Source organism: Arctopsyche grandis, chromosome 6 (assembly GCF_051622035.1).
Source record: "Arctopsyche grandis isolate Sample6627 chromosome 6, ASM5162203v2, whole genome shotgun sequence".
In the NCBI taxonomy this organism is placed as follows: Eukaryota; Metazoa; Arthropoda; class Insecta; order Trichoptera; family Hydropsychidae; genus Arctopsyche; species Arctopsyche grandis.
Window position 1 is genome coordinate 20,434,612 of NC_135360.1, and position 25,530 is coordinate 20,460,141.

A 25,530-nucleotide genomic window follows, 5' to 3' on the forward strand; every position below is an offset into this window, starting at 1 on the left:
ACCGGCACTGCTTTTACCCTAAAATAAATGAACCTAATAAGCTTGCATTTTCATAAATTTCAAATAAGAATTAAACCGTAATCGTTCAGATATTATAGATACATGTATTATGTATTTCAAAGAATTTCAGATCATTAGCCGATGCGGCACTGCAAATCATTATCAATGGGGTATTATTAGTTCTCGCAAAACTACAGTGATGGGCACAGCGCTGCGCTAGTGTTATTTATTGCCGCGGAATAAATCATCAACAGATACATAATAATAAAAATAAATAATAAAAGTGGATAATTTATTGTTGACGACACGGCGAGTCGACGCAGGCCGATAATTAGGGAGGGCGTCTCCAATGGTCGTTCACGCGGCAACCTTTGGCCTGCAGCATCAGATATGGCCTCTCCTCGCGACGATACCCTCGCCATTTTAATTAAGACGACCGCTGCGAAACCTCTGCAACGCTTTTTCGACCACCCCGCCATTAATATTAACCGAGTCGCAAAAAGAGCCGGCGTCCGACTCGAAAGGGTTAATCAATCGAAGCGCGGAATGCAAATTACGCTGTACAAGTTGTAGTACCGAGAGAGTACTACTATTATAGCTTATATGTACAGTAAAAACGATCCAAATTACGTCAGGAGTGTTCAACTTATTTTTCGCCACGCGTTCACAACAATAAAAACAACAACAAAAAAAAAAACAAATTTGTGATCTCATATTGATCGGTCGGTTAGATAGACGTAGATGTTTGAAATTAACGGTCTTTGCGGTGAGCCCGGTTCAATAGAGATTAGGTTAATTATAGGTGTCGGGTCAATCACGATTTTTCGTAAATAATACTACGTATTGGAGTTGAATAATAATAATGATAACAACAACAAAAAACAAATGTGTAACCGCCTCGTTGTGTAGGTCTACTCAAATATTTTCATATACAGGATACATATGTACATATAATATATGAAATAATATCCGTTACAAAGACGCGTAGATACGTACTTAAAACGGTTATAATAATATGATATTTCTGATGTTTAAATATGTAAGTAGGATTTAAATTAAAATCCTACTTACAAACGTAGTAAAATTCATTTATGCAGGTAGATCATTACAAAAGTGTGAGTGAATGTCTGTGAGCTGTATTTACCAATAGCCCTATTATCAATATTGACATTTATGTCATCAACAAAGATCGGCGTTGAGACGATGCTTTCCGCACAAAAAATTGTTCACCATTGTCAACCATGTTTTTTTTGCTACTTTGTTAACTAATGGAGCGGTCTATCTTTATTTGAAAAGTACCAAGCCAACGCCTAAGTCTAGTCATCACTAGTCACCGGAGTCTGAGGGGGCCGTGTATTGTTCAAAGGTTGTAAATGCATTGTTAAAGGTTTGCCGAACAATGGATAGCACTGTGACTATCCTACCTCTAGTCATCACCAACGACCAATGGGGTTGTGCCTCTTGTGCATCACTCAGATTACTTTGATTCTCCTGCATAAATGACGGTTCGGTGACTCATAATTAACCTAATCTCTATTGGATTCACACATGCGAACTCTCACACTAACGAGAATTCGAGTGCTAGGTATTCCGTATTCGCGATTTTAGTGGCAACGATTGTCGTATGCGAGATCATCATGTCCGAAATTGTACGTTTACCTAAAAGACTTTAATACTTGGGTTATCTTTATTCTTCTATTAAAAACTATTAAACTATGTCATTATTGTTGGTCATGTGAAACGATTCATTGATGAAAGATTTCCCTCCAGTACTTTCTGATAAGAAAGTATGTTATGATAAAAATATCATTGCTAACGATATTGATAAAAGGCGACGATTTTTGTATGTAAAAATCATTACTCTTATACCATAGTTGACGCGACACAAGTGCACTTGTCCAAGTCCAAGTCCACTAATTTGGCCATTCGGACGTTACTCGTACATTGCCACGTTACGATTAACGTCCGAGTGACTCACTCAAATGAATCGGTCTGGGTTTACCCGGTAATATAGGAAATGGTATATCTAAATCGGTCTCCGTGACTTGACAGAAAACGCAAATATCGGAAAGCAAAGATCGAAAATCGAAAGATCAAAAAAAAATGGTGCATGGTAAACGGTACATACTCACGTACATACTCACTTAATTTGCGCGAGCAGGATACAACAGGAACAAGAGGAACAGGCTTTTCCTCCCGTATTAATGTGCGCGCGCAGAATACGGGAGGAAAAGCATGTTCCTCTTGTTCCTGTTGTATCCTGCTCGCGCAAATTAAGTGAGTATGTACCGTTTACCATGCACCTTTTTTTTTGATCTTTCGACTTAAGATCTTTCGATTTTCGATCTTTGCCTTCCAATATTTGCGTTTTCTGTCATTTAACATTCTGTCAAGTCACGTAGACCCATCTAAATATTTATTATGATCATATCTTGACAACAATGATCGAGAAATTGAATAATTTGAACTATGAACTATCCCGTTCCCGTTCTCGTTCCCATTCCCGTTCCCGTTCTCGTTCCCATTTGTCGGAAAAACGCAGGCAGCGAACATATTTGAAATTATTCGATTATTTGTTTATTTTACCTATAAGACTGGTCGCATTTCGCGACGCGAAAACATTTGAAATTATTGCGTTGCAATGGCACTCATTCTCGTTATTCCCGTTTCCATTCCTATTTTTGGCCGATTGTTTTTTTACAGTAACCTTCTCGGACATGCATACAATAAATCCTGAAAGTTTCATCGTAATCGGTTCAGTGTTTTAGGAGCCTATTCGAGACAGACAAACATTGATTTTTATATATATAGATATTAGCCGTTATATTTTAAATCGGCGGTAGTCCAATTTTTAGTTCCGAAAAGACTATTTCTGTTTGACTTTATTCACAAATTTTTACCACTTCTTTTAATTCGATATGTCCAGAATCTCGGAAAAGTAAAATACACGTATTACAGGGCACCAGTATTTTTAAATATTGTTAAACTCAAAAAATTATATTTAATGTTTTGCGAAATATTTCTCGAAATGAATAAAAGTGGACTTATGCCACTTTCAATTATTGCGGCTCATATGTTTGTTTTAAATATTCTTATTATTTACACGAGTAGGTAGGTATGAATGTACATAAATAGATGGAAGCTAGATGTCACCAAATGGCAATTGAGTGACACAAAATGGCGATCAATTTCGCGCTCTTTTCACCTGTCCGAGCAAACAAACAAACGCATGCACCGCGTGAAAAAACGTGTGCTTGGGGTTATAATGGCGGCTGTTATTTATGAAGAGCCGTCCGCGGCGGCCTCTACACCATTTTCTCACGACCGGACCAAAAGTGGGTGGAACTCAAAGGCATTATCGTGAGGTGGTGCTCTGGCGAGAGGACAGGGCCGCCGCCATTGTCGATAACAACCCTTACCTCAATTTGGTTATGAGCAGACGTTTCATAATGATCGCCAGCACAATACGCAAAGGAATTCCGAGAGAAATCATTTCAAGAGAAATATGCACATAACACTAGTTAATTTATATACCTACTAAATAATATGCAAGTTCGTGATTTCTATATACATACGTAAAATTTACATATTTTCTAATTAATGGCCTATTTCAATGGTTGCGTTTTCATATTCAAGACAACACTCGTCATAACTTAGATTCCGTATAAATTTCTAAATTTCTAATTTGTACAAGAATTGTAAACTAATATTTCTAAAGGAGTAGTTGGGTAATTTTCGATGTTTTAGATGTCTAGTTTCTCCTCAATTGAGTAATCGATATGTTACAGGTCAAGTGTTCACTCCGGTTCGTTTGTGGACATACTAGTTTGTTCATACACGAACGGTTTTAGTTTGTGTAAGTGCTTATAGTCAAAAGCTATCTGCAAATATCAGGTGTGGCATGAAACTTTTGGCTGTCAAAACTTTTCAGCTGTCAAAACCTTTGAGATGTCAAAACGCCAAGTATTTAAAAGGGAAATCCAATGACAACCACATTACAACGTTGCTATAATTCCTGTTTTATCAAAAATATTTCAACCTAGGGTAAGCATATTGGATAGAACAAACGATCGAGAATACTTATGCCTAATAGTTTGTGCATGAACAAACTATTTCGATTTTCAATTTTTTATTTTGTATATATTACAGTCGAAGTGTATTTTCAGTTGTAATAAATTCAGGGCGTGGCGTTTTATATCCGTGGTCATTCATATCCGAATACAATTCAACTAGTAAATTATAACTCTACAAGCGCAAATACACTTTCAACAATGTCCATCAGTTGTAATATAACGGGTCTACGTGACGAGCCAGAATGTTAAATTACAGAAAACACAAATATCGGAAGGCAAAGATCTTAAGTCTAAAGATAAAAAAGGGTGCATGGTAAACGGTACATACTCACTGAATTTTCGAGAGCAGGGTACAACAGGAACAGGCTTTTCTTCCCGTATTCTGCGCGCGCACATTAATACGGGAGGAAAAGCCTGTTCCTCTTGTTCCTGTTGTATCCTGCTCACGCAAATTAAGTGAGTATGTACCGTTTAACATGCACCCCTTTTTTTTGATCTTTCGATTTAAGATCTTTCGATTTTCGATCTTTGCCTTCAGATATTTGCGTTTTCTGTAATTTCACACTCTGGCTCGTCACGGAGACCGTAATATAACAGTTGAGTTTTGAGCGTTCTGATGTTTTTACAAATGTTTTGGAATTCAATAATGTGTTAATATTTGCGAGGTATTACGAATTATGGTAATGAGTATCGTATTACGATAACTCAAAGAATGTGTTAAAATAAAAAAAAAAAAAAATGTGACTTTCCAACTCAATTTACTAGTCGACTGACGTTTTCACGAAAACCTAACCTCACCATCTAATCTGGTATCAAATTATAGTTTTCTGCTGTCTTCTGAAAAGAACAATAAGAAACCTTAATTTTGGTAAGTATAATGGATTTTAATTAGTGCAAATGGAATTGCTTTAAATCCCAATTAATTCGAGCCACATGTAAATTTTTTTTATTTGCAAAATTTATCATATTAGAGGACACTTATTTTTACATTGTAATAGTCTTTTGTTATTAGTAAATGATTTTGTTTTTCTATTAAAAACAAAATCCAATCTGTAGAAGTAGCAAGCGGGTACTCTTTCTTCAGACAAAACAGCGAAGAAAGTATCAAATAAGCTATTTGACACCTCATTGGAATGAATATTGGAGATAAATTTTGTCAATCATTGAAAATGGGAGGCGATTTTTCTCGATAAAAAGCAAACGATTAGTGATGAGCCACCCTCAACGGATTTCTGTCCCTAGATTTATTTTAATAGTGAGACTATGGTTTTTAGGGAAGAATCTCAAACACCACACAATAACCAAAGAAGTCAAAAACACCACACAACAACCAAACTTGGTAAACACAGTGAAGTGAAAATCAATCAAGTCTACGAGCGAAAGATTCGATTAAATTAGCACCCGATGCGCCTCTGTTCGCATTTAATATCCTCACAGACACGCATACAGACACGGCATGTCCGAGTCTAGCGAATTTAATATTTGTTCGTTTTTTGCTAGTCTCGTAAGATAATCTAAGTACGTGTTGATTTGGAGTTAATTTAATCGGCGCGCATAATGAGCAGCCGGCCCTGGACTCATCCGGCCATCTTGCGGAGCCTCCACAGCTTTTTGGGATCTTCTCCTTTCACCCGTTGACGTGATTTTTTTCCCGTGATTATTATCGGAAACCTTTTAAGGTTGAATCTGTCTAAGAATTATGTGAGAATCGTGCCGCGGTCATTACCGTGAATCGTAATCGTCCGTCGCAAAAGTCACGGCCGCCCATCCCCTATAATTAACATTTTGATGAATGCGACGAGCCGACCCGAGAAAGGTGTTTGAAATTCGCGGCAAACTTGAAAACTCGCCTGAAAGCTGGAATGCCTGAAAATTGGATGTGAAATTTTTAGACACGCTATACAACACGCTATACACGTGCTTAGAAAACTGAAAATGCCGTTTCAGAGCGTGCGCTCGAAGCTCTTGGAATAAGTAACAAGACCGACTTTCACGTTCGTGACTTCTTGTAAAATATTTCTGTATACTGGTTACCGAAACTTCAATGATGAAATTTCATATGAAAACTATGAAATATGACCAGCAGTGCTCGAGGACTATGCGACAAAACCGGGTCAAGACAAAACGAATAGAAAAATCATACATACATACATATGTATATATGTAAATTATATCAATGTACCTACATAACATATAATCTTACTACAGTTTTGATCAACTTTATTTAATTCACTATAGAAATATATATCTAAGTGTTCGCTATTGATCAAATTTTAATGCAGTTCTAATTTTTACCCGAGATACATATATGGCGTAAATTTCAATCTACTCAAAATAAATAACTTGAACATAATACAAAAAGGTAAACGTAGTAGTTTTATAATCATTAAATAAATTATTTGTAATTTTTTCCGTCACAATATACATAACGTTTAATTTTAATAACTGTTATTACCGTCTTGAGACAATGAAGTGAAGTATTTTTTAGTAGTACACGATGTTCATAAGAAGAGTCGATATCGAACATTAATCAATAGTTTCATAATGCCTTCGTAAATGAAATTGAATTCAGACTCAAATTGAGTAACATGTATGTTATTTTGAAAATCGCTATTTTAATTTTTTTTTTTATATACATATATATGATACAGTCGAAGTGTATTTTCAGTTGTAATATATTCCAAATGGCGTTTTACGTAATTTATATTTGAATAAAATTCAACTAGTACATTATATCTCTATACACTTTCAACAATGTGCGCCAGTTGTAATATAACAGTTGAGTTTTGACACTGATGTTTTATGAATATAATTTAGAAGTCAATAATGCGTTAATATTTGCTAGGCATCACGAATAAAGGTAATGACTTCGATACTCATTACTAAAGAGCGGACCCAGAGCACGCTGTTCATTGTTCACATGTTGTAAATGCATTGTTAAATGTTTGCCGAACCTTTTTTACAAAGCATTTACAATAATGGAACAATAAACGGCGCGCTTCCGGTCCTACCTCTAATCATTACCAATGAGTATTGTATTACGATAACTCTAAGAATGTGTTCAAAACAAAAGTGCGATTTTTCAACTCAATTGAATATGTAGTCGAGTGACGTTTTCGCGAAAACCAAACTTCTACGTCTAACCTGGTACTAACTTATAGTTGAACTGTATTTTCAGTTGTAATATATTTTGACCATTTGTAATGTAATTCGCCATATGAATCGACTTACGTGGGTTAGACGGAATATATTCCAACTAGTCAAAATATATTACAACTGAAAATATACTTCAACTCTAACGGTAGTTAGAACCAGGTTAGATGGAATATATTGCAGCTAGTCAAAATATATTACAACTGGAAGATAAACTTCAACTGTAACATACATACAAGCTTTAGTATAAAAGAGTTGAAAGGATACCAGTTTCTCAAATATCTTGTGTAGATTGTGCAATCAGAGCGAAAAACGTAGCCCAAATATTGAAAAATTGAATGAAATTATAACATGTTAATATGAATTAACTAACACGACCGACTGAATGTTCCGCTTGAAATTTCAGCACAAAGAATTCGCGTATTAAAACGATAAGCATTTTCGTAAGCGATTATGAAGAGAGATGATTAAATTTTACGATCATAATTACGTTTCGGTGCGCCATTTTGGAAGACACGAAATGGGACGGTAGAGATTTCGTACAGACGTTTCTATACTGCGGTTTGCAGACCGAAAAAAAACATTTATTAACATTGAGTATCGCTCAGTGATATATGTACTTTAATTTAGCTATTTGGAAATTATAAAACAAGACGTAACAATTATTTAAATAATTAAATATTCTAAGATAGTAATCATCATAGAGTCAAATTGATATATGTACTATACAATGTATGTGGTGTTAAGTTTACCTCGTTTGCGTCTTCTGAAGAATCTTCGCGCCTTCTTCAGCATCGTGTTGCGGTTGTGGTCGGTATGGTTGTGGTTCTCCTCAACGGCCAGTATGGCACGCTCGTGTTCATGGTCCGGAAAAAACGGAAGTGCGCTCAATGCCTCCACATTGTGAAAAGATACGCTCAACTACCCTCGACGACTACCAGTATGCATCGTCTTGATTGTACGTCGACCCATAACTGCTTCTATGCACACGCATACATACTTCTGCATACATACATATACCTGAGTAATAATGAGCTAAGCGACGGTGTTATCAAAGATCTATGTATTATATTTTAAACATATGGGCCTTCCTCTCCCCTATGCAAAAGTTTAAGTGAAACATGCAAGGTCATTAGTCAATTTTTATATTGAACTTTCTATAGATATGATGAATGTTGATTTTAAGCATAGTGAATTTTGAGTACTAGCAACGTTATTGACAAAACAATTCACCTTAGCAACAAATCATAATAATATACAACATTGGAATTAGTTATCGGATACAAATTCATTTAAAATTGATAGAAATAAATTTGTTAAGTAAAGACTAATTAGTGATAAATAGCTGAATACATACATACATATATTATACATAAAAGAGTTATTTCTTCTTCTATATATTTTAAACAGTGGTTTTAAGGTAAATATTCCAATAGTTATCTGTTAGCTATATATAATATATACAAGCAGGGCTGTGGAGTCGGATCAAAATTTACCGACTCCGACTCTGACTTTTTGTTATGATTCGATTATGACTCAAACTTGAATGATTTTAATAAGATCGATTTTTCTTGCGAATGTATGAAATTATTAGTGATATTCAAAATATAAATAATTAAAAAAGCACTAAAAATTGATGTTACCCAATTTATTGAATTATTGGTAATTAAATATGTAAGTATAAATAAAGAGTAAGTATGTACATTCATAGTGTATGTGTATGAATTTCATACACAAATAAATCAATTTAATAAAAAAAATGAGAGTAAAAATGAAAGTAAAAAAAAAGTATATCAACACACGAAAATGAATACATCAAAATATGTACGTGCAATTCAACGATTTTATTTATAATGTAATTTAAATTCATGATTTTTGTAAAGAAATAATGCGATTTCAATTTATTAGTGGATTTACTTCAATATAAATGGAAATTCTACATAGTTGACACATCCTGTAATAAAGGAAATAATAAAAAGGAGTCGGAGTCCGACTCCAGTTAGTAAGGCATAGTTAGTATATTTTATCTGGATTAGACAATTAATTAATTGTTGACATTTTTTGTTAAATATTTGTCTATCTACCGACTAAAGTTTCTAAAAACCTATAAAGTCTTGTAAAAATCATATTGAATTATAGTAATAACTAGCCGAATTTCCCGGGTGGTGAATGTTAGAAAAAAAGAGTAAAAAAATTTAATTGAATTGGGGGGACTCAACTTCTTCTCAAAAAAGTTTGGTTAAAAACATGCTATTTATGTACGTTCTAGTTAGAATAGAATAACAAAGTTGGTGGTTTTAAATAAATTGAAAAGTGCAGATTTGCGTAGTGGACAAATTAGCAAATTTTCAACTTTTTATAGTAAAGATACAAAAGTCCATTCAATTATTACGTAACTTCATGAATTTTTTTTCCTACTATGCCTTAAATACAGACATTATAAATACTAATAAGAAAAAATGTGTAAAATAGATAATGATCAACTCTACTAACTATTAGAATATGTTTAAAATTTAAACGTATTGTGAACATTAAATATCAGTTTTTAAAAATAGGAATTCAACACAAAATAAAAGAATAATTTAAATTTTATTATTGATGTTAATATGTTCAAAGAAAACCACGGCATATACTAATCATTTATATTTGTGTTTTTCCATGGATAAATCAATGAAGAAAACGACCAATAAAGGCGCCACATTGAAGGCAAATCTACGATATGGGAGATTGGAAAAAAATATATCATTCAGTCAAGTCAATAAAACTGTAACTAAAAAGATTCACTCTCCATTAGAAGATCTTCAAAACAATGCCTACATTCCACTGCCACTAAACACAGAGTCAATAAGTGAAAGCAGTCTGTTCAGAATAAGCCAATTAAATGCTCCAGAAGCACCACTTCACTGTTCGGCTGATGAAAAATTAGATACAGTTAGTTGCTCTTTATTGAATTTAGGGGATATTCAGATAAATGAAGAGATAGACACTGAAGTAAACATGTCTTTAATTGAAAGCGAATCGGTTTTGAACGATTCGTCCGCTATCATTCCTCAAAATACTCCAGAAATGACCTACCCGGAAGAAATAACGGTTGTGATAGCCGAAACTGAAACCGTGTGCTTGTTTGACATGCCGAGTATAACCGTCGAAAAAGGGAGTGAGGAGGGTGATGCGGTTGAAAAGAGCAATGAAACTTATGAATATTTAACTGTAGGAAAGGGAAAGAACCGTAAAACGATATCAACCGAAACTCAAACAGACGAGTGCATCTTAAAAACTAGGTATACTATGGTTCCTAAGGTGGAGTATAAAAATAGTTATGCATTTGCATCGGCATGGGATATGTATGATTCATTCAAAGACGAAGAAATTAAAAATTTGAATGAACATACAGACGAAAAATGCTCATTGGAAAATTTGTCTAAAAATGAAAATTTCAAAGATGCGGCACTAGTAATGGAGAGAATTTTAGCAAACAATGTCTTTAATAAAGAGCAAGAAAGTTTCAAATGCATATCAGAGCCAGAAGAAACTGAAGATTTACATTTTAAATATCTGTGGTCTTTTGTTTGTGATGACACAAGAGGAAGAACCGTGACTGCTATGTGTTGGAATATTCAAAATCCTGATATATTAGCAGTCGGATATGGCAAGTACTACATTGAAAACACTGACGGTGTTGTTGCTATATGGAACATAAAAAACCCTATTCAACCTGAAAGATTGCTCCGTTTCAAAATACCTGTAACTAGTATGGCGTTTTCGACAGCAAATCCTAATTTATTAGCGATTGGGTTTTATAACGGCAATGTGAAGATTTTAGATATAGCATCAAGCAAAATAGTAGCGCAAAGTAGTAGAAAAACTTGCGCGTCGTACGAACCTATTTGGGAAGTCACTTGGCATAAAATCGAAGATGTGGAGGTCATAATTGCCGCAGGACAAGACGGAAGAATCAATCAATTCACCTGTACAAAGACTCAAGAATTTATCTGCACACAAATAATGAAATTGTACAAAGTGGATGGAAGCATCAAGGGTAACCATGAAAGTTTCGCATATAAAGTACAAGAAGTTCCGATTCTACAGAATCCAATGTGTCTTCTGTTATGTCTTCATCCGACGGCAGATGATATATACTTTGTCGGCACAATGGACGGTTGCATTTACAAATGCTGCACTACTTCTTCGGATAAGTATATTGATGTATTTAAGGCACACGATGGTCCTGTTTATGGGATGCAATTTTCGTCATTTCGCACAAATATATTTGTCACGTGTGGAGCAGATTGGACCGTTAAGTTGTGGATCGAAAGTATTACAGTGCCTCTCATCATTCTAAGCAACACTTTGGATCCTATCAAGGCTGTTCTGTTCTGTCCAACACATTCGACAGTTATTGCCGCGATTAGTAGTCGAAATGTATATTTGTGGGATTTAGAAAACGACAGTCAAATGCTACAAAAAGAATTGAAATTGGAAATCAACGAATCTGCCGTGCTCATGGATATTAAATCTACCAGCAATGGGAAAAATATTGTTGTCGCAGATGCGAAAGGCGGTGTTCATATTTATAGTCTATCGAAATTGCGTCAGCCAGAATTCGACGAAGGTTTGGTTTTAGATAATGCTTTAGACCGCATATTGATCATCAAACCAGATCTTATGAAAAAGGTTAATCAAATTCGGAAATCCATGTAGTTAATGATGCATGACTTTTTTATTTTAAATAATCAAATTAAAGTTTTTTTTTTATATTTTTAATTTACTATATATGTATGTATGTACGTATATACATATAAATACTATAGCGCAATATATAATGCATGAAAATAAATATAATTGAATAAACTAATATAAATTATCTGTTTTTAAATTCGAATTAATATACAAAATCCAGAAATTTTATATTTATAATACAGTATGCCAAATGTGTGCTTGATTATAAAATACATATAGCTCATTGTGCAGAACGTGACATTTGATAATGATATTCTTGTTTCAACTCCCTCAGATTTTGCTCTAGAATAGCAACCTGTAACCAAAAATTCATTACAATATTAATATTTGAGTTTAAAGCTACAAACCGAGAGTGCGACAAACTGACCTCTTCAAACTCCATTTTTTCACGAGCTTCTTTGATATATCCACGAATTATATTCATCTGTTCAACTAAAGGATTATCAACACTGTTGTCGGGGATTGAATCATTGTGATTATTCTACGAATTAAAACATAATTTAAATATAATGGACTAATGTCAATATCGGCTCATTAATTCTAGTTTATTTAACTTACTATTACCCATTTTTCCTGAGTGTTATATGTGGATGTGGAATCACCAAGAGTACGGCGTTTATTCATGTTGATTTGCATTTGCCTTCTTTCTAATTCTATACGCTTCTCGGTTTCTTCGCGTTTAATGCGCCGAATTTCATTGATTTCAGTTTCACTCGGAACAGGTGGTAAGCTGACTAATTCTTCCTAAAATTTTTTAAAATATAGTAAATACTTTAATTTCTTTTATAAATCATATTATAATATTCGATAGACAGACTTTGATGAAATGGGTTGCTGCTTGTCTGATGGCCATTTGCAATTTGCTGGTTCGACTTCCGGCCTGTGCAATTTGTAATGCTGCAATATCTTTACTTAGACTATCAATACCTTCGGCGTACTTGGCAATTCGTGATTTCAGAATGCTAACATCAGCGAGATGATATGCAGTTTCTCCATCCATCAAACTCGAACACATCTATCGATATATAAACATTGAATATTGCATAGGCAATTTACAATTGTACATTCAAAGTAAAAATATACCTTAGAATACATTGCAACTGCCGGAGTCGCTTGCTCCATGATGCTTCTCATCTGTTCGTAACCTGTTACAAGTATTGTTTTGGAATTTCGACTTTCTTGAAGTTGTTTACGAAGTTCGATTAAATTGTAGCAATGTTCGCACAAGCGTAGTCCAGTTTTCGAAGGGTCACTGTTAGATTGCAGTTGAGTCATATTCAACGATGGATCAATCATGCATCCTAAATTAAATTCAGATTTTTTTATCGGGTCTACCTCACGGGACCGAAAGTGAAACGCCCGAAAACGCAAATATCGGAAGGCAAAGATCGAAAATCGAAAGATCTTAAGTCGAAAGATCAAAAAAAAGGGTGCATGGTAAACGGTACATACTCACTTAATTTGCACGAGCAGGATACAACGGGAACAAGAGGAACAGGCTTTTCCTCCCGTATTCTGCGCGCGCACATTAAGAGGGCTGTACACCCGAAACCTTAATTTTGTTACCGTTCCTTTCTTCGATATATACATATATTGAGTGTATGTATATATTGAGTGAATGCGACAATATATATCAATATATATATTGAGTGAATGCGACAGTTGCGCTTCGACCAGATAAAACGTATTTTAAATTGACAAAATCGAGGTTTCGTATTCTCCTATTTTCTCCTCCAAAACTGGTCCAATTTATTAAAAAAATTTCATCATCGGTATGAGAAAGATACTTTCTGTGCATCTATCGGCGTATTTTTTTTTAAATCAACCGTTAAATAAGCACGCTGGAATCGTTTCGTAGGTGTAAAAAAGAGGCGATTTTATAGATGTTTGGCGGCTCCTAGCTCCTATAAAAAATAATTAATTAAAAAAATAAAACGATAGATGCACCCCAATGGTGGATATCCATAGCATATTAAAAAATATTTTCTCTAGTGCCATAATTGAGGAAGGGAGAAGTGTAATACGTTTGTATGGGCAAGGCGCTGGTGTCCAGCCCTCTTAATACGGGAGAAAAAGCCTGTTCCTCTTGTTCCTGCTGTATCCTGCACGCGCAAATTAAGTGAGTATGTATCGTTTACCATGTACCCTTTTTTTTTGATCTTTCGACTTAAGATCTTTCGATTTTCGATCTTTGCCTTCCGATATTTGCGTTTTCGGGCGATTCACATTCGGGCCCGTATCGGAGACCGTTTTTTATCATACAATATGCATGGTATTTTAAAAACAAATGTATTTCTATAAACATAAACCCACTGGCGACATTTAAATCGAAAAATCCCGAGCAGTCATTGCATAAAATGGACCCACACAAACGGCAATGATGTTGACGCCTCGTAATGTTGAAAGGTTTAGCGCAACCTGGACACAATTTGACTGATGATCCGTCCAACCATGGAACAACCTAAATGAATATTACTCAAGTTGATTATTTATATAAATGGATTTAAATTGTTCTGGTTTGTTTTTCATTTATGTTAATATGCCTGTAATGTTAGAATTATTATTGAAATAAAATCCTTGGAGTGTCAATGTTGCAATTTATCGCAGACACAATTTATCAATTACGCGAATGAAGCAGGATCATTATCATGTTAACAGTACGAGAACTACTTTTACAGCAGGCAGTGATTGAAAATTTAGCATAACGATTTAAATTCTAACAGCAAGGTTCCGGTAGGTCTTTAAAAATCGTATGAATGGAATTAACAAAAATAATCAAATAGTATCTGTATAGTTGATGGGACTGTTTTCCTCATGAATTGTGTAATATGTTGTACAAATTTTATTAAGACTTTCGAGAATGTCAAACTAAAAAAATAAAACAAACTTCACTAAAATCAGAACAAACAAAAATGTTCTCTATTGTTTAATTTAACGAAATGTTCAAAACGTGAAATATTTTTCAAAAGACTTATGTATGCTCATTTTCAAAAACAATTCTTCTTAATTTATTTTTCAATGTATTTATCATTCTGTTCTGTATTTGGTTTTTGTTCCAAATTTAAGTTATCAATTAATAAAATTATAGACATTATACATCAGAAAACAGTTCGAATAATACTCACTTCTTGTTCGTATATTTTGCGTAGAGTTTGATCAGTGGGCATATTAGCTACCAATTTGTCTAACCTAATTAAGAGTTTGTTTGTTTCTGCCGTGTACCGTTCCAACTTGGCCGATCTTACGGCTTTGAAGTATTCCGATAGGCTTCTGGTATTGCCAAACTGTTGGTGTCCACAGTAATCAGTGACGATTTCCGGAGTGAACCTCAAGGCTCTATCGAATGTTTCCTTCAGGTCACTTTCGTCCAAGTTGAGTATTTTCTTTTTCGCCTTTCCGAATATGAGCTTGAGCGATTTGAGCACATCTTGATCTTCCTTATGGAGAGTTTCAAAGTGGGACGTTAGCTGGTCGGGCGTTTTCAAATCGGTTTTGCAAATTGGACACAAGAAACCTTCAATAATGTCACCGTCCACTGGAGTATCAGACATCGTATTTATTTTGTATCAGCAATTTGATTCATAATCGGTTCTTACTGATATTTAATAAGCAAGACCGTTCACATGTGATGTCGAATGCGAATGGATACGTCAAGTTTTGACAGTTGCGGCAAAAGCTGACACAATATTGCTTACGACCAAAAATGAGAAATTCTCCTTAATTTTTTAAGGATTGCCATATAAAATATGTTTGCCTAAACTAATATAAAATAATAGAGATTTATTCATGGACAGTGACGTCATATATTTTTTTCAGGAGGGGGGCAAAATTTTTTGGTTGTTTTTTTTTGGAAAGATTCTTCTGATCGACATGCAATTGTTGCAGTAAGTGCTGGCCCTAACTTTTAGTAACGAATAATAGATTTGATTAAGATTCATGGCCTGGGAGGAGAGGCAAATGTTCTCCCCCTGCCCGCCTTCAAATAATGTGCCTGCTCATGGAGCAATGCATTTTTTTAGTAGAGGAGTATCAATGATGGTTCGGTAATTATTCCACAAAAAGCGATCCCGCGCACGTCACTAAAATCTTGATCATGGAAAATCTGGCACCCAAAAACTTCATCAATCGAAAGCTAACCACGTAAAATATTGTACTAACGAGAACTTAAATGTTTGTGATTTTTGTGGCAACGATTGTCGTGTGCGCGATCGCAATTTGCGCAATAGTCCGTTTACCATCGATAATATTATTGAAAATAAATAAATTTCGGTTAATTAATGTTATCAATGCGTCATCAATTTAGTGGCGTAGCCAGGATTTTGTCAAGGGGGGGGAGGGTTTTGACAGGAAAAAAGGCAAGATAATTTATATTTAATTAATATAAAATCACAACATTTAAAATAAAGTAAATACGCAATAAAAATATGGTATGAACAAAATTCAAATAAAATAAAAATAATGAATACTTTAAAAAAGTAAGAAATTCATAGATCCAATCTTCGCGTCTTTATTGTAAACATATCTAATATTTTTTCTGCACTAACATTTATATCCGTATGAATATTTAATAAAGCAAGTCCATTTAGTCGATTTTCCGACTTCGTATTTCTTAAATATGTTTTTAGTCGTCGTAGTGTGGAAAAGCTCCGTTCACTTGTGGCTGTTGTCACCGGAAATGTTGCTAGAATTTTTAGAAGTATGTAAATATTGGGGAATATTGAAGGATTGCAAATTGCAATTGCAGCTAGTGCGTTTCGATTTTCACTAGTACTTATATATTGCCACCACATTTCCAACTCTCCAGTTAGAATGCAAGGTCCACAAAATATATCTTGGTTGTAAATTTCCCACAAAGTCTTTATCTTATTTTTTAAAACACTTGATAGTTGAGAGCTTTTTCCATCGGGAAGCAAACATTGGAAATATTCAAATATATGTTTATGTCCTAAAAATCTGTCATGGATTTGTGATAATTTGTGGGATATTTTGCCGCCGACTGCGCTCCGCCAAGGGGGGGGGGTCCAGACCCCCCGGACCCCCCCTTCGCTACGCCACTGCATCAATTCATCGGTAGGGGAAATATTACACATAATATATAGTTGTTTATTATTGTTGGATTGAAATACAATATTGACAATTAAAAATAAATTTATATGTATATTGTTATTGGTTAGTTTTGAATAAGAGAATCATTGAGGGCACGAAAATTCGACTTCATCTTTCTTAAATAATAATAATTAAAATTATTAATCAATGTTTAATTATGTTGATTGGATAAATTATATGAAGTACAAATTATTTGTATAAAATAAGGGAGCTATAACTAAATTGATTTTTTAATCTAAATTTCATGTAAGGATTGTGTTGACTGCCTATTTTAGATTTTAAAGTAAAAATATAGTATTAATCAGAACCCTGGGTGCCTTTGTTCACAAATAATTGAGAGAATACTATTTTTACAAGATTTTTATTATTAATTTTAGAATCCCAAATATTATAGACAAAAAAAATTATTATCTACTATGGTTTCACTCCTATCACAAAACTGTTGTCCATTTGAATCATAATCTTGAGACTACCAATCGAGAGCAGTACTTACTAATGTACACTGTTTGGAGAGTAATCTTTTAAATGTAAGTCTCGACTTTAACATTCGTTGACCGAGTATTAAAGTTCTAACATTCTAGATAATTTTACTACATTATACCAATTAAACTACCCAGCTTAGATTTGATATGGAAGACTCGCATTAAATTCGATCAAAATCATTTTGAAATTTTTTATAGAATTACATAAAATATTTTACTGGATTTCAAAAGTATCCGCTTTCTAATTATTCGATGTGTTTGAAAATTCAAATGTGCGTTCATATCTCAACACATATTCTAACACTTGTGCTAAATTAGAAGCGTCTAACTAAATATATATAAACATCACTTGTTAGTGTTTATTTTTAGTGCGGAAACTATAATACTCTCGAAGTCGCGACATTCAATTTATTGTCACATTGCAACCTAGAATCTTGAAAATATGGAAACTAAAAGTGATTGCTATATATGTAGACCGTAGAATGTAAATAAATAATAATATGCAATCTAATTTTTATAAATGTAGGTACGTAAGTAATTTATTTCTAGTAACATTTACATTTTGATACAGTTACCTTTTTAAAATTAATATCAATTACATTCCTTTGTCTAAAATCGGATTTGTTTTGATGTATTACATTTTGATAAGTGACATTTTTTAAAAGCCAAATTTATATGTTGTCATCGCACTGATCGATTGAAGGCTTTAAATAAAAAAAAATGCAAATGTGACACTGATTTTAGATAAGAAAGAGAATATTGTAAGCCATTGAATTTACTCATATAATTTTATTACTTAAATTGAAATTTTATCTATTTGTAATTATATAAAGATCAAGGTTAAATGTAAAAAATGTTTGTTAAAATAATTAATTTTACTAATCAAAAAAGCAATATGTTTACAAATAGATAAACATACCTTCACACACTCTGTTTTAATTTATAAGCATAGAGTGGCAAGTTTAATATTGTTTACTTTACACATTACATTAATATAATATAATATAAAAATATTTTATTGCAGTACAAAATGAACTACATTTTATATTTTGTGATATTTATCAATTTCCTTTATTTCACAAGACCTGTTATATCAGCTCATGATTCAAAGGGTGAGAAAACATTTGATTTTAACAGAAGTTTGATATTGATTATTATAGGACAATTTATAGTTTAAAAAAAATTGCGATATTATAATAAAGTTATAAAAACAAATATTTCCAGTTACACACAATATTATAGTGACACCAGAAAAAGGAAGAGTTGTTGTTGGTGGTTCTATACAAATGAAGGTAGAGTTTCCAAAATATTTCAGAGAATGCACTGTGACAACACCCACAAAAATTAAATTGGTTCATAATTCAACTGCTACACATAATGTGGTAATATAATATAAGTTTCCTACTAGTTAGTATTTCCGTTAATATCTACTCACTTTTGAGCTTTATCTGATCATTTATTTTAGAAGATATCATTAAACTCAAGCAACACTGATCAAATAGAATGGTTGGCTCGTGAATGCGGATTTATCTTGTCGTCTGTATCAAAGTATAGCGACGGAACATGGAAATTTACTGTTATTAACGAAAATAATGAGAAATGTGAAAATAAGAGTGAATTATCAGTTATAAGTACTTATCTGTATAAATTACTTCATTAATCTATTTCATATGTAAATGAAGATGTTTTCATATGTAAATACAATGATTAAATTTCAGGTCCACCTGGGCTAGAGACTGAAATATCAACAGGACTGGGGTCTAGAGTAAGTCTTAACTGTGAGGATGTGACAATGACAAAACCATTTTATTGCAGGATAATGAATAATAATAACCATATGGTGGCTGAAAGCTGTCAATATGTTATACATCCGATTACTTTAAATCATTTCGGCAATTGGACGTGTAAGATGGCAATAACTGGTGCCATGGAAGAATTTAATCATGTATTTATGATTCGCAAAAATGGTCTGTTTTCGATTTCAAGAACATATTGTAACGAGTTATCGAAAAAAATTGATAAATTCTATTGTGTTAATTTTAGACGATGATTTCATAAGGTATACAATATCAAAAACTGATTCGATGATTTCTTTAAGCTGTTCATTGTTGGATTCAAAATATCCACTTCGCTGGTGTAGAGCAATTTCACCAGGCGGAGAAAGTTTTCTACTCACGGAAGGAGTTTTAACAGACAGATACTCTGCCGTCGGAACTAAGTACATATTTTATATAATTTCATAAACGTATATGCAATAATTAAGTTGCTGTATTATATAGCATATTAATAAAAAACATTATCTTCAGTTTGGTTAAAAAAAAATGCGGTATTGAAATAAAACTACCATTGAATGAAACAGACGATGGACAGTGGAGATTAGATTTTGGTGAAAATATTAATGAATTTACAGGTTGCTTCATATCTACTTCAAGTTTAAAAAGTATATTTAAACATGAATAACTCAAAAAATTTAAATTAAAAATTTATCGAAAATTAAAAGTAGCCACATTTTTTCACAGAAAACAAATTCAAGAAAATTGCGAATGACATTGATCAGATAAACGTCTTTGTTGGAAAATCAATGATAATAGATTGCAATGTTCCATGGCCAATAAGTTATTGTTATGTACGTGAACCCAATGGAAAAATTGTATCTTCTTCAGGTACAAAAGCAGTACAAATTCAACGTGTCGGAGTTTGCAGGATAATTGTAAATGTATGTATTGAATATAAGAAGTTTAAATTTTTAAATAAAGTACATATCACAATAACTTAATGCTATGCATGTATATTTGAAATGTTTGTTTTTCAGAATGTAACGGAAGAAATGAATGGACGATGGACCTGTGGTGTATCAACATTTGATGGTACTGCAGACACTGTTTTCTATAGAGATGTAAGTATTGTTAAACGGTGAATTATCATCCCATACAATTATTGTAATGGAAATTTTTTGCATCTTATAGGTTCTCGTGATCAGTGATAGAATTGTTCCTGAAAATATTCATGTACAAGTAGCATACGGTCAAAACGTTATACTCTCTTGCAAATCACCAATTAAAGAAGCGATGCGATATTGTCGTTTTGTTTCTCCCTCTGGAGAAAGTTTTTTAATACAACCAACGATGTCTTCATCTTCTGCAAGGTTTTTGAATTTTTTTGTTTTAAATTCATTTCAATATAATTTTATATCTTAAGAGAGCTGTACACCCGAAACCTTAATTTTGTTGCCGTTCCTTTCTTCGATATATATATTGAGTGAATGTATGTATATATTGAGTGAATGTGACAATATATATCAATATATATATATATATATATATATATATATATATATATATATATATATATATATATATATATATATATATATATATATATATATATATATATATATATATATATATTGAGTGAATGCGATAGTTGCGCTTCGACCAGATAAAACGTATTTTAAATTGACAAAATCGAGGTTTCGTATTCTCCTATTTTCTCCTCCGAAACTGGACCAATTTTTAAAAAAATTTCATCATCGGTATGAGAAAGATATTTTCTGTGCAACTATGTGCGTATTTTTATTAAAATCGACCGATAAATAAGCACGCTGGACTCTTTTCGTGGGTGTAAAAAAGAGGCGATTTTATAGATGTTTGGCGGCTCCTAGCTCCTATAAAAAATAACTAATCAAAAAAATAAAGCGATAGATGCAACCCAATGGTGGATATCCATAGCATATTAAAAAAATAATTTCTCTAGTGCCATAATTGAGGAAGGGAGAAGTGTAATACGTTTGTATGGACAAGGCGCTGGTGTCCAGCCCTCTTAATAATGTTGATTATTAATATGACAACTTATTTATTTATTTTGATGAATAGCAGATTAATAAATTGGGGAACATTGATAAAACAAGGAGAGTGTACTATTCAACTTAAGAATGTACAAATTCATGATATAGGTATTTGGACTTGTGCTACTTCGTTTTCAACTATTGAGAACGAATTTTATGCAGAAATAAAATTGGAATACCAAAGTGAGTTTGATACTGATTATTATAATTATACAATCCAAGTTAAGACGTTTTAATATACATACATATCATGACTTTTTTTTAAAGAACCAGCTGTGGCTTTCACTATTGGTATGAGTATTGGTGGTGTTCTTTTATTTGGTTTATTTATTGGAATACTCATAAATGTATATAGAAACCGAACTATGATGAATGCAAGGATAGAGAATCGTTCGCCTTCTGTTTCATCAGATGAACCACTCTCGTCAGGTATGAGCACGCGTATGTATAATTTAAGCACTCCAGTACACCGAAGAAGTATTGATGTTATAAATTAATTTATAATATTATATTACAAATATATATTTATTCGTTAATAAATTAAAAACATTGTTTGGAGTGAATGATATTTATATTTTACTTACATTAAAATGTTTCGAGATAACTATGTACATATATTTATTTGAAAATGTACTTCAGATTACATATTTACAATTACTGTGCGAAAATAAATTTCGTAATCGATAAAAACTACTATTTTTGTATTTATTACTGTGAAGATTTAATAGTGTACATTTATTCAGAATTACTTTTACCCTTATATATATAGTGATTTCACCTAATAAAGGTGTATTTTACTAATTTTATTGTGCAGGCTTTAAATTATTAACGACCAATAACACTGAGCAACAAAAAAAAAATTACCAGAGCAGAGACTTACCAATCTTTACTAAGTTTGAACCACTGAATTCGAATATGATAATGATTTTTGTCGTTTGGGTCTCCTTTACGAGATATGAGGGTTTAAAAAAATGTGCAATTTTTACAGTTTTTTGGCTTTTGCGGTCTTTAATTCAAAATCTAGTATTGCTGTGCTCACGGAAACTGAACGAAAGTCTTTCTTAGCAATTACCACTCGAGTTAGTACGTTTAGATAAAAATAAAAAAACATGGAGATAGAAAACCAATCCTTATGAACGTGGTGAAATAAAAAACTGACCAAACAAATGCAAAATAGCACAGATAAAAAATCCGTAAAAAAAAAATATATTTTTGACTTTTAAAATTCGCTAGAAAATTAATTATAAGTATTTTAAAACAATAAAAAATCACAATCAATAGAAAAAATATCTGACTATTGATTCCAATACTCACTTTGAGCACAGCAATACTAGATTTTGGATTAAAGACCGCAAAAGTCAAAAATCTGTAAAAAGTGCGCATTTTTTTAAACGCTCATATCTCGTAAAGGAGACCCAAAGAACAAAAATCAATATCATATTCAAATTCAGTGGGTCAAATTTAGTAAAGATTGCTTAGTATCTGCTCTGGTAACTTAAAAACGTGATTTTTTGTTGCTCAGTGTAATTGTAAAAATCATATACATATATTGGGTACATTGATGGACATGTCTATCGAGGGAAGAAAAGATACATCTACTAAATGTGAGATAAATATGTCATTGTAAGATGAAAGCATTATAACTTATAAATACATATATTTATTTTAAATTAAATTCGATGCACATTGTTCCTGCATAAAATTCAAAATGAAACCTCTATTAGCAGCATCAGGATTTATTCCCATTATATTATTTCCTTCATTTTGATTAGTAACCACTGTTAGTACGAATGGTTTTGAGGATGCTGTTAAAAAGATTATTAATATAAAAACTTTTATTTAAGAAAGCATAAAATTTGATGTAAACAGTGCAAACTCACTCGTAACAGTTGGGAATCCAAGACCACAAAATCTATCGGCGACAATTCCATTCGGATTAGGGATAACTACGAAATCATTTGGACATTCAGTACCGTTTAGACCCACTTGAGGAGTACCTAATATTGAAGAATCAATACTTTCAACGTTGTCTGAGATGGTAAATGAGTAAGGGTCTGATGTTTGACTCCATCGAATGCTGCAGTATCCAGCCTCCATTCGAATGCATATTCCGTAGTTAAGATTAGCTAATTGCCTAGTACCGGTCAGTCCACTCATTGCTCTCTCTATATTTGGAGTGGAACCATAGTTGAAACTTTTCACAGTGCCGGATATACCAGTATAATACATTAAACACCCGTTGGGAGCTGAAATGATTCAAATTAATGTTGTACATAGAATTACATACTGCGATTCATCATTACGTACCAAGTGATGGGCAATTACAAGCTAGCTGTGAAATTTTTATATTCCATCTTCTACCGAGGGCAAAAGCTGCATTGGAAGTCAACGATATAATGATGCTGTTATCACCATCAAAATCAACATATACGTGTTGGCCTGTATTTTCACCACATATTCGAGGAACTAATGAAGAACCACCAATAATTGTTAGATGATCATTCATGCAATTTCCGTCGCCGTTGGGTTGAGCTAAATTTAGATCTAAAAAATCTAGCCGCAGCTAAACATATGTATTAATTAAATGCAATTTAAATGAAGCGAAATATTTCAAAATGTATTGAAATTATACTTGACATATATCTGCGTTACATCTTTGAATACGTATGGTGCATGTTGAACCACCAGTAAAAGATCCCGGATAACCGATATTAGTGAAGTAAGTGCTATTAACATTTGAGAATCCACCACACGTTCGTTGGACTGGTGGGTTTATTGGTGTTTTTAAAATCAACGTAAAATTCCACAATATTTACAAAATAAATAAAAATAATGGTACCTATACAGCAAACTCCTCTTCTTGATGCACAACTGCCAGCTGACAATCCATTCAAATCACTACACTCCCTCTTGGTGAAACAAGTTCCATTGAAATTACCAGTGGCTGCACATTCTCTATTTGGAAATCGTATTATGCTGAAGAATGGGAAAACTTAAAAAATGCCATGAGTGATGTTAGATGTAACGCAAACGTACGTATTTTAATACACATATGTATTAACTTACATTTACCCGATCTTTCATTTTGTAATGATTTTTTAAAAGAAATGCTGATTGCATTTCTCATAAAAATAATGAAAAATATGATGGATGTATTAACGAACATATTCATAGTAGAATACCGATTGTTATATTTGAGCAAGGGTAGACCTCGGTCATCCTATTTATGGTCTTGCACTGAACGTGTGAAATAACGGATCACTTGAACAAACGTTGATGATGGTGCTAACTGGAAAATCGCTCGGACAGATTATCACCAAATGATCTACATATATACTGTATGTTGTGTATAGTAATACATTTGTAAAAATAATTATTATCATAATGTTATTCATTAGAATTTTGGTATCAAATGTAAGAAAAAAATATTATTAAAAAACGTATATTTAAAACTATGTACATTATTCCAATAATCACAAGTATTAAGAGTACAATAAATAACAGATAATAAACATCACTATAATAATCTTATAAATGTTGCAGAAATGTTATTCATATTCACATACAAATATTTTATTTACAGGCTGATTTTTACATTACAGATTTAAGCTAAAATTTGTCGCAATACATTCACAAATAATTATATACATATGAGAGGTATAAAAACAGAGTATTGGTTATAGATTCTATGTATACAGAAAAATAAAATTTTCTATAAAAATTTTACATTTTTATTAATATTTCAATCTCAAAGAATTAAAAAAGTAAAATTCTTATCAAGCACGTAAAGTTAAGTATTGTGTTTAAATTTACACAAAGCTTTACAAAAAATACATTTTTATATTCATTTAAATGAAATAAATGTCTACATATATACAATTCAAAAGTATTCAGTCAATAAATAGTCACTTAATTAATACTCAAAGGCACTTTTTCCGTCACTCAATATTATTATAAAAGTCACTATTACTTGAATGTGCGGCAAACTTTTTCCACTTCATAAGGAAATCTGAAATGAGTGTCTTTAATGGTTATTTGAGGAGAAAACAGCCATTTCTCGGTATTCCTTATTATTTTTGCCATTAGCTGTATGTCAGAGATCTAAATGTAAACAAAAATTATATTTAAAATA

General features: G+C 32.7%; 6 protein-coding genes across 7 annotated transcripts in view; 2 read left to right on the forward strand and 4 right to left on the reverse strand.

The window, feature by feature from the left end:
- The window catches only part of LOC143913183 (uncharacterized), a 29,577-nt gene extending 21,533 nt beyond the window's left edge, over positions 1-8,044 (reverse strand). Inside the window, exon 1 of the mRNA XM_077432829.1 lies at positions 7,979-8,044. Within this exon, the coding sequence (XP_077288955.1) occupies positions 7,979-8,021 (43 nt within the window). The 5' untranslated portion in view covers positions 8,022-8,044. The remainder of the gene's footprint in view (positions 1-7,978) is intronic.
- Positions 8,045-8,862: 818 nt separating this feature from the next.
- Positions 8,863-11,935, forward strand: LOC143913899 (dynein axonemal intermediate chain 4). The gene has a single exon (XM_077433949.1). The coding sequence runs from the start codon at positions 9,825-9,827 to the stop codon at positions 11,925-11,927; it is 2,103 nt and encodes a 700-aa protein (XP_077290075.1). The 5' UTR covers positions 8,863-9,824; the 3' UTR covers positions 11,928-11,935.
- On the reverse strand, positions 11,924-15,661 carry Rbsn-5 (Rabenosyn-5). 2 transcript variants are annotated; one of them, XM_077433951.1, is made up of 7 exons: positions 15,092-15,661; positions 14,280-14,427; positions 13,050-13,267; positions 12,784-12,981; positions 12,531-12,710; positions 12,334-12,447; positions 11,924-12,261 (listed from the first exon to the last, which is right to left on the reverse strand). In XM_077433951.1, the coding sequence occupies exons 1-7, from the start codon at positions 15,515-15,517 to the stop codon at positions 12,187-12,189; spliced, it is 1,359 nt and encodes a 452-aa protein (XP_077290077.1). In that variant the 5' UTR covers positions 15,518-15,661; the 3' UTR covers positions 11,924-12,186. The 2 variants fall into 2 exon arrangements, with proteins under 2 accessions (XP_077290077.1, XP_077290076.1); XM_077433950.1 differs by having other exon boundaries at positions 11,926-12,261; positions 12,525-12,710; positions 15,092-15,659.
- Positions 15,662-18,291: 2,630 nt separating this feature from the next.
- On the forward strand, positions 18,292-22,076 carry LOC143913287 (uncharacterized). The gene is made up of 12 exons (XM_077432981.1): positions 18,292-18,315; positions 18,579-18,693; positions 18,779-18,936; positions 19,020-19,185; positions 19,273-19,521; positions 19,598-19,772; positions 19,861-19,994; positions 20,074-20,270; positions 20,367-20,450; positions 20,521-20,699; positions 21,427-21,581; positions 21,666-22,076. Exons 2-12 carry the CDS (start codon positions 18,585-18,587, stop codon positions 21,893-21,895), a joined length of 1,836 nt encoding a protein of 611 aa, XP_077289107.1. The 5' UTR covers positions 18,292-18,315; positions 18,579-18,584; the 3' UTR covers positions 21,896-22,076.
- Positions 22,077-23,063: 987 nt separating this feature from the next.
- Positions 23,064-25,481, reverse strand: LOC143912643 (uncharacterized). The gene is made up of 7 exons (XM_077431939.1): positions 25,369-25,481; positions 24,465-24,520; positions 24,238-24,390; positions 24,031-24,161; positions 23,706-23,961; positions 23,279-23,644; positions 23,064-23,203 (listed from the first exon to the last, which is right to left on the reverse strand). The coding sequence occupies exons 1-7, from the start codon at positions 25,479-25,481 to the stop codon at positions 23,064-23,066; spliced, it is 1,215 nt and encodes a 404-aa protein (XP_077288065.1).
- sas (stranded at second transmembrane protein) overlaps positions 24,832-25,530 on the reverse strand; it is a 40,073-nt gene continuing 39,374 nt past the window's right edge. The window contains exon 18 of the mRNA XM_077431940.1: positions 24,832-25,499. Within this exon, the coding sequence (XP_077288066.1) occupies positions 25,492-25,499 (8 nt within the window). The 3' untranslated portion in view covers positions 24,832-25,491. The remainder of the gene's footprint in view (positions 25,500-25,530) is intronic.

Coding starts and splice junctions, on each gene's coding strand:
- LOC143913899 (XM_077433949.1), top strand. CDS start 9,825: ATGTTAATATGTTCAAAGAAAACCACGGCATATACTAATCATTTATAT.
- Rbsn-5 (XM_077433950.1), bottom strand. CDS start 15,517: ATGTCTGATACTCCAGTGGACGGTGACATTATTGAAGGTTTCTTGTGT. Junction 12,448..12,524: donor CTCAGGAAAAATGGGTAATA/GTAAGTTAAATA, acceptor TTTAATTCGTAG/AATAATCACAATGATTCAAT. Junction 12,262..12,333: donor AAAAAATGGAGTTTGAAGAG/GTCAGTTTGTCG, acceptor TTTTGGTTACAG/GTTGCTATTCTAGAGCAAAA.
- LOC143913287 (XM_077432981.1), top strand. CDS start 18,585: ATGAACTACATTTTATATTTTGTGATATTTATCAATTTCCTTTATTTC. Junction 19,773..19,860: donor TACTCTGCCGTCGGAACTAA/GTACATATTTTA, acceptor CATTATCTTCAG/TTTGGTTAAAAAAAAATGCG. Junction 20,271..20,366: donor TTTGCAGGATAATTGTAAAT/GTATGTATTGAA, acceptor TTTGTTTTTCAG/AATGTAACGGAAGAAATGAA.
- LOC143912643 (XM_077431939.1), bottom strand. CDS start 25,481: ATGGCAAAAATAATAAGGAATACCGAGAAATGGCTGTTTTCTCCTCAA. Junction 23,962..24,030: donor GTAACGCAGATATATGTCAA/GTATAATTTCAA, acceptor ACATATGTTTAG/CTGCGGCTAGATTTTTTAGA. Junction 23,204..23,278: donor TGGATTCCCAACTGTTACGA/GTGAGTTTGCAC, acceptor TCTTTTTAACAG/CATCCTCAAAACCATTCGTA.